Here is an 8,720-nt window from a genome sequence, read left to right as displayed (position 1 = left end):
TGCCAGCGGAATACCAATTCAGTTTTCATGGCTTCAATGGAGACATCTAAAGGCGGTCTTAAGTGCATTTGTTTGCCGAAATATGGCAAAACTTGAGCCGCACATTCCCAACCATCGAATCCCACGAAAGTAGCAGTATAGCGCAACTCCCTTCCCTAAAACCGCAAACTCACACTGGTCCCACGCGTCAGTCACTCGCAACAGCACATCAGACGGCCACAGCCACCCGCGAAATCCTAGATCTGACGGCCCAGATCCGTTCCTAACGCCCTATATAAGTGTAGCCTCACCCTCAGCAACGAGCAACGAGGTCCCTCTCTTTCCGCCTCCACTTCCTCGCGAGCCTCTCTCTTCTCCTGCTCCTCACAGCGGTGGCGGCGGCGATGCAGATGGCGGCCGCGACAACCGATGCTCCGGTGGCAGCTGCGCCGCACCCACATCCCCATGCCCATGGCCCACAAGTACCGCACGGTCACGGGCACCCGCACCCTCACCACCACATGCCGCAGCCGCGGTGGGTGGTACTTCCTTACCCGCCGCCGCCGCCTATGGTGGCCGCGCCGCCCCCTCCTACACCGCAGTATGTGAAGCATTTCGCGCCGCAGGCATCGGTGACGCCGCCTCCGCCATCGGCTGGATCCGGCGGGAACGGAGGTGACGAGAACCGGACGATCTGGGTCGGCGACCTCCAGTACTGGATGGACGAGAACTATCTCCACAGCTGCTTCGGCCCCAGCGGCGAGGTTAGGTCTTCCCGAGCTCGCTTATCCGATCCAGCCTTATCCGTGCCGGATCTCTCAAATCCTGTTATGTTTGTCCTTTATCAATTCGCTGCTTTGTCAATATTGTGTTGCAATCGAGATAGCCAACTATTTTTGCGATTAAAAATTGCATGGTAATTACAACGCTGTATTTTCTTTTCGTACTGTTGGTTCAATAGTTGCTAAAGGCGCAAACTTTGAGGCCATTCCATGCAGTAGTCGTGCAAGTGTGCAACAGACAATAAAATTAGTCATATTGGTGGCGAATTGTTGCATAATTCGAAGTCAAGTGCGAGTTTCTGTATAAATTTTGTTAGTAAGAGGGTAAAGGCGTCAAGTTTGGAGTTTACACTCGGGTAGTTTGGAGGAAAGATGGAACACATTACGATTTGTTAGGGATATGTGATTGAAGACTGGGAGGGCTATACCAGAAACAGTAACCAGCTTTCTCGTAGATGCTGATCTCACATTTTTTTATAGCTCTCCTTTGCGCACACGTCTTGCCAGGACCATTAGCTCTCATTTATTGTAACTCTGAAACCTCTAAATTATTGGCCATGCTTTCTGTGGAACAGTTCATTGTCGGAAGAAATGGCAGTGGATGCGGTAAGGGCATCCACAATGTATGCCAAATTGATGGTGCCAAATGCAAAAATAGCTTTTGGCATCAGTTTGACCATTGTGGAGGGTGTTGTCAAATTGAAAAAAGAGGGAACTGGCGCTCCTAGAGGCATCGATGCCAAACTGGTTGAGAGAATAAGAAACACTATTTTGGTTTGGTGAGAGATTGCATGGAGAGAGTTCTGCACTTGCCCATCGGTAAGGAAGTAGTTTTTAACTATTAATTGGTGACAGTGCTGGTGTTTGATAGGGCCCACCCTTTTGAAACTGGCACCGCATACATTGTGGATCAAATGTACAAATAGCACCGGCGCCAAATCGTACATACATGTCAGATTTGGCTTCGGCAACATTGTGGATGCTCTAATACTTCCCCTTTTCTGAAACAAAAACAAGCGGGAAAGGCCCTACAGCTATATACTACTATAAGTTTGTACTACCTCCGTTCCATATTAATTGACGCTGCTTTAGTACAACTTAAGCGTCAATGGATTGGAGGTTGTAATAGAGACTTAAAAACATAAGTGTTTTTTTCTTGAATTTAACAAGTGAAAAGAACATGTTACGAAGCATCGCTTCTCTGTTAAATTAGCATGTTTCACATGTGTTGCTAATTGTCATTCTCTGCAACCTATCTGTTCTGTAGGTGGTGACGATTAAAGTTATCCGCAATAGACATTCCGGAGTTTCTGAGGGTTATGGTTTTGTAGAGTTCTGTTCCCATGCATCAGCAGAGAAAGCACTTCAGAATTTTGCTGGTCATGTAATGCCTACTACTGACCGAGCTTTTAAGTTAAATTGGGCATCATATAGTGTTGGAGAAAAACGCTCTGAACTTGCTTCTGATCACTCAATTTTTGTTGGTGATCTAGCTGTTGATGTTACTGATGACATGTTGATGGAACTTTTTGCTAACAAATATCGTTCTGTGAAAGGAGCTAAAGTTATTATTGATGCAAACACCGGCCGTTCTAGGGGCTATGGATTTGTTAGGTTTGGAGATGATATTGATAGAACTCATGCTATGACTGAAATGAATGGTGTGTATTGCTCCACTCGGCCAATTCGCATTGGACCTGCAACTCCTAGAAGAACTTCAGGTATTTCCATCACTTCAAAGTTGTTTTGAATAACATGTTTGGTATCATGTGCCTGACCTATCCTTCTGTAATTTCTGAAATTTCCAAATAATCAATAACGTTTTATGGCATGTTTAGTCTGGACTCGTTTTCATCATGAGTGCTTATATATGGTGCTTTGTGGGTGGGTGGGACATATTAGTATCACAGTATCATACTTATATAGTTCTCATATGCAAAAGTATTGTTGGTTTGATTTTTTACTTAGCCAACACTCTCCTGTCTTCCACCTAGACTATTATCCTGCCAAGGCAGTCACCTAGGCCCGTCTAAATAGCGGTAGGCGTTGGTCTGCCAGCTAAGCTGCTGGCTGACTAGTGCCTTTGCTGAACCTAAGTATCAGTTTATGACTTACTTGTCTGACATTTTTTTATTTTCTATGATTATTGTATTTTCAGGTGATTCTGGCACCTCTCCACCAACACAATCAGATGGTGACTCGACTAACAGGACAGTATGTGCTTGTTTCCTAGTGGACAATCTCTTTCTCTAAAAATAAATCTTCCAAGATTCTTATGTGTAAAATGGGTGCAGTATCATATCAGTTATTGTTGTAGGTATATGTTGGTGGGCTTGACCCCAACATTAGTGAAGATGAACTAAGGAAAGCATTTGTGAAATATGGTGATGTTGCTTCTGTCAAAATTCCTGTTGGGAAACAATGTGGTTTTGTTCAATTTGTCAACAGGTATTTTACCAAGATGTTCCTATAGATCCTTACGAGAAATTGTTGGATGCTTAAATATTTATTGGTTCTTGTTGGAATATTTGAAATTGTGAAAATGAATACTTTGTGTTGGTAGAGCTGATGCGGAAGAAGCATTACAAGGGTTGAGTGGATCAACAATCGGGAAGCAGGCAGTTCGTCTTTCTTGGGGCCGCAGTCCAGCAAGCAAACAGGTTTGAATTGTTCTAGACTGTTATTATATATTTTAATTAATCTCGCTAGATTAACATATCGTCAACTTTCTGTGACCGTCTTCTTCAGTGTTGGATTAATGCACAGTTGTAAATCTGCATGGACAACGGAAATTTGTGTTTAACGCATTGTAAATCTGCATGGACATTGGACAATGGATTTTTTCAAGATAACTGTAAGGGGGACCCCTACAATATACTCCCTCTGTAAACTAATATAAGAGTGTTTAGATCACTAAAGTAGCAATCTAAACGCTCTTATATTAGTTTACGGAGGGAGTATATAGGAACCCACATTTGCGTCAATGAGAACTTGAATTGCAAGTTGTGGGGTTATACATTAACTCCCGCAACCAAGGCGTATATGCTCGGAAGGAAATTTGCATTTATTACACCAGTTTCTTTTGGGTGTTATTTCTCACTTTTTTGCTCATTTTTAAAGGAAACTGATAGTGTTTGACATTTGCTCATGGTAATTTTCTCTATGCATGCTATGCTGCTTGAGATAACAAGCTTTTGTGAACATATGCTAAACTGTAGTCTATGTCCTGTAACCTTGGGCTTGGGTGGTATCATGGCCCAGCTCTAGCCATGCCCATGTGGCTAGTGAGATTGTGGTTTGAGTAAATCTCCTTGTGTGTTTGTTCCTTGAGGATCTCGATGGGTGCCAAAGGATATCATTCAGTCTAAGTTATCTACTCCCTCCGTTCACTTTTATAAGGCCTTGAAGACATTTCAGACAGTGTGCAAAGCAGTCTATTTTTCACTTGTCTGAAACGACTTACAAAAGTGAACGCAGGGAGTAATTATAATGCAATCCAGTTTTATCTTAATTATTTGGCTTTAGGCCAGGTCAAGCAACACGACCAAAAGTAACACTAAATAACCATACGTAGTAGTCACATTCATAAATAGATGTTGGGTTTGATGTGTCTCGGTCTCTAACATGCAACTTTGCTCATGAATTTCTTGTATGCATCTTAGTATAAAAATGTAATTACTATATTATGAAAAGAAGTCCATGAAAAATCTCATGATTTTGTTGAGAACAGCTAGTACAATGTAGGTGCAACGCGCACACGACCACCACACACACACACACACAGACACACTCACAAAGTCTATTGATGGATGGTTGGAGTCGTGGAGATTCAAGATTCGGTGGGAATGTTGCCTCCCACTGGGGGAATATTCCTCCTAAATGAGATATGAACCTAGGGTTTGATCCCTGGTGGGTTAGGGGGTCCGACCACCCTCCTAACAACCCAACCACAAGTGGGTTCTCATGAAGAAATATAAAAAAATTATATTCATGTGGCCAATATTAGTATATTATTATATGTAATGAATCAAACATAGGAAAGTTTGATTGCACACCTTCTAGGAGTGCTATCTATTTACAAATAGAGGTAGCAGTGCCTTCTTTCCTTGTGTGTCATATAAAATGGCCATGTGTGAAGGGTATGCATAGTCATTATTAGAGCAGAAGAAATACATCCGCCAACCACAAATATTAGGTTCTCTATCTCTATAGAAGTGGATACAATCCATTTGTGGTCACTAGGCAGGAAGTATGGCTAACTATGAATAGTTAGTCCTCCCCTTCTCTTCATGCGGGTGTAGTCATGATGCTGTTACGCCACTTGGGTTGAAGGGCACTTCAAGCAGCCGGAGGGAGACTAACTATATCCTATATAACTTAATAGGCGATCCCCACTAACTTATTTTTCTCAACATGCATGCATGCCACATGAACTTGCAACCATGCATGAGAAAAAGCCCACCTCAACATGCGATCCTGCATGCGGAAAAGGCTTTCCGTTCTATTATGCTATTTACATTCAACGAATATTTTGTAACTATACAATAAATCATTTCAGTATCAGCTCTCAAATTATTAATCCAAGTGGATGTTCCATGCAACCAAATCTCAATTGAAATATATTGCAGCCAATTCCTGCAACAACACATGTGGTGTGATCTAGTTATCCCCCTTTGATGTAGCACAATACCTGCATGCATGACTAATGTTTTTTGGATATGGGTCAACTATCTACTTGAGCATTCTTGGAAGCATGTTGTTTGTACTATGCATTGTAGTGTCGTATTGTCCCTATCAGTCCTCTAAGTGGTCTTACTTTATTTACTACATACCAGTAGCACTCCCTTACGTCATGTGAGGTGATGCAGAGAGGAACTGGGGAAACTTGGGGAGGAATATGAAGCAAGAGGTCTCGAGTTGGAAGATTCAATATAATTCATTGATACCCCTACACACACATGGCAGCAGCTATAGATGCTACAGGGCCTCGCACATGCTACAGTAATGGGCTGGAGGCAACTGGGCTGTAATACCACCCATGTAGATATAGCAGCCGTAGCAGTTTCCCTTCCTTAAAAGAGATCTTGACCTCAAGCCGAAGGTAACTCCGATAGCACGCTTGCCCACTCTGAGTAGGAAGACCACTCCATGCAATCTTGTACTGCTTGCGGGTATGGCCTCCAACTTTGACAAGCCGAGTTTGGAGAACTTGGGCAGGTTTGGATGAACTCACCAAAGATTGATCATACTGTAGAGATTTAGAAGCCGCCTCGATGTCTTCAGGTGGTTTTGCAGGTTTGGGGAAGGAGACATGGACAAAAGGATGATATTTGCTGGATTTTGAGCTGGTATGCCACTTCACCCACCTTTTCCAACACTTTGGAAGCCCAAAATATTTGAATTGAAGTTTGTGATTACTGCAGCAAGAAACCGGCTCATGCATATATGACTGAAATTCCAGAAACACCCGGTTGCCCATCAGAAACACTTTTTTAGGCTTGTGTTTATCTTCCTGAATTTCCATGCGTTGTTGAGCCCAAGAAGACCTTTTGCTAGTAATTTAGGGGACAAATTGGAGGAATGAATCGGCCACCGTGGAGAGGAATTGGGGAAACTTGGGGAGGAAGATGAAGTAAGAGGTCTCGAGTTGGAAAGATTCAGTTTGATACAGTATTACACATATGCCCCTACACACACGACAACGGCTATATATGCCACATGCCCTCACACACGCTGCAGTAATGGGTGGGAGGCACCTGGGCCGACATTACCCCATGTATATCTGGCAACCATAGCATTGACCCATGGTAATGGTTGGAGTCTGTTCTCTTGAGTGGTGAACCGAACGGTTCCATTATGCTCACCTATGTAGTTAGCTCTACGACTTTGTGTCCTGCACTTTTCTAGACGCGATATTTCTATCAGCCCTTTCCTTTACATATTCTAGTGTCGAACTGTGTAATTCTGATTACATAAATTCATTGGACAACAACACAATTATCTGTAGTCTTTATGTAGAGACATCATGACCTGTTTGGCTGCTCTTCAGCTCCAGCTTATGGGCTTCGGCTCCTCTACAATCCATAACTGTAGAAAATCGAGAAGGGCTCTAGCTTCAGTGAAAATATGTTTATTCTTCTTCGAAAAGCTCAAGAGGATGCCCGCCTAGACAGGTCTAGTAGTCAATACAAATTTAGAATTATAGCTTAGGCATTTAACTGTGTTACCCAAGTTACCCTTGGAAGTTGGAAATTGGACGAATCAATTGATGTAGGGTTTTGGGCATGCATTTTCTCATTTGGTTTGGTTGATTGTTGTGTTCTGCTAAACTCCGATCGCGAGTTTGTTCAGAAACAGTACACATGCAAGATTGCCATTATTTCCATGAAACAAGATCAAAGAGGTTGTGATATCGTCTATTGATTCTTTGAACATGTTGATACGTGAGTCCTTTTTCATGGTGTGCATTGTCTGGCAACATGTATCCCCTCCATGTCGTGTAGCTAGCCTTCCTAAAACCTCTATGAGCTGTGCTGTATGGGTCCTCAGCCAGCTTTTAATTTACCATCAGTTTTACTCCGACAGGCTTACCCATTATCAGTTGAATATTCTTATTAAGAGTGGATGATTATACCTACCAAGTGTCTTGGAAAAAGGATTTTATTTCTTGCAATTGTTAGTTGTTCTCACAAAAATCTTAAATGTTAATCTTCTGTTTTTGCAGTCTAGGGGTGATTCTGGGCATCGGCGGAATGGCATGTACTACGGCACGCCTTTCTACGGTGGATATGGCTACGGGTCGCCAGTTCCTCACCCAAACGTGTATGCTGCGGCTTATGGAGCCTACCCTTTCTACGGTAACCAGCAACTAGTGAGCTGATGATAGAGGTCGTCTCTGTTTCCTCCCAACTCCAGTAGAAAACAAGGTTTTGGTCCAGTAAGCACAGTATCGTACGATGACATATTATAGATGGCCATAAAAGCGGGCGAGAGAGACAGGTATATGAATGTGATGTCTGCAGATTCGTGTTGCTAGTAGAACCTAAAGCAAGGCTTGTAGACAATAAAGAGTTGAGTTATTCGTATTGTTGTAAGAAATTTTGACTTGCTAATAAAACCATTGGCTGGAATTAATTTTTCTCAAGTTCAGGTTATGATTGCTAGGTTAATCTTGCTTGGCTCGCAATTAATTTACTTGCATCCACCGAGATTTAGCCTACTTTCCTGTTCCTCGTGACCAGATAAGTGAGGGCAAGTACAGGAGATGTGTGACCTTTCGTACGGCCTCCATAGTTTCTTGGATATTGTCACAGGCTAGTTATGGTTAGCTACTATAGTAGCCAAGTATGGAAAGCATCATGTTTAAATTTACGAGAAATGTAATTGGCAAACCAATTTTTTTTGGTAAAACTAACGAACGATTCCCAAGCCCTTTGATTGGCATACGACGCACGATCCTCTTTTTCTGTTTTTTTGATTTTGCATATGCCGGTGATGTTCCTTCGGTCTTCCTCCCCCACGCCTAGCTGACGGTGCCTTGCTCCGCTTCCTCGTCGTGACCCAGTTGGGCCCACTCCCTGACCCCGCGCCGACGAGCGCCTCTTCATCGTGCCCCCCGCGTGGCTCCTACCACCACATCCTTTCTCAACCCCGTCGGCCAGCGCCCAGCCATGGCGGCGCCCAACGCGGGTGACTTTGCGGGCCGGAGTGCCCCGGCAAGGTGAAGGGTGATGACCGACGAGGGTTTAATCGTAGTCCTTTTGGTAAATAAGAGTGTTGAACCCAACGATGAGTAGAAGGAAATGACAAGCGGTTTTCAACAAGATATTCTCTGCAAGTGCTGTAAGTAACAACGATAGATAGTTTTATAGGAAGGTAATTCGTAACGGGTAACAAGTAACAATGGTAAGAAAAGTGCAACAAAGTAGTCCAATTCTTTTTATAACAAAGGACATGCCG

At 43.2% G+C, this 8,720-nt stretch overlaps 1 protein-coding gene across 4 annotated transcripts; it reads left to right on the top strand.

The window, feature by feature from the left end:
• The first annotated feature begins 302 nt into the window (after positions 1-302).
• Positions 303-7,905, top strand: LOC123144572 (polyadenylate-binding protein RBP47). Of its 4 annotated transcripts, XR_006471719.1 has the most exons (8): positions 303-743; positions 2,029-2,482; positions 2,920-2,975; positions 3,079-3,209; positions 3,325-3,421; positions 5,630-5,932; positions 6,016-6,109; positions 7,486-7,905. XR_006471719.1 is itself a non-coding variant. In XM_044563781.1 (6 exons), exons 1-6 carry the CDS (start codon positions 384-386, stop codon positions 7,494-7,496), a joined length of 1,104 nt encoding a protein of 367 aa, XP_044419716.1. In that variant the 5' UTR covers positions 303-383; the 3' UTR covers positions 7,497-7,905. The 4 variants fall into 4 exon arrangements, 2 of the variants coding, with proteins under 2 accessions (XP_044419716.1, XP_044419715.1); XR_006471718.1 differs by having other exon boundaries at positions 5,630-6,109; XM_044563781.1 differs by lacking the exons at positions 5,630-5,932; positions 6,016-6,109 and having other exon boundaries at positions 7,491-7,905.
• The last annotated feature ends 815 nt before the right edge of the window (positions 7,906-8,720 follow it).

Source organism: Triticum aestivum, chromosome 6D (assembly GCF_018294505.1).
Source record: "Triticum aestivum cultivar Chinese Spring chromosome 6D, IWGSC CS RefSeq v2.1, whole genome shotgun sequence".
Lineage (NCBI taxonomy): Eukaryota > Viridiplantae > Streptophyta > Magnoliopsida > Poales > Poaceae > Triticum > Triticum aestivum.
This window is presented reverse-complemented; position numbering and strand designations above follow the sequence as displayed.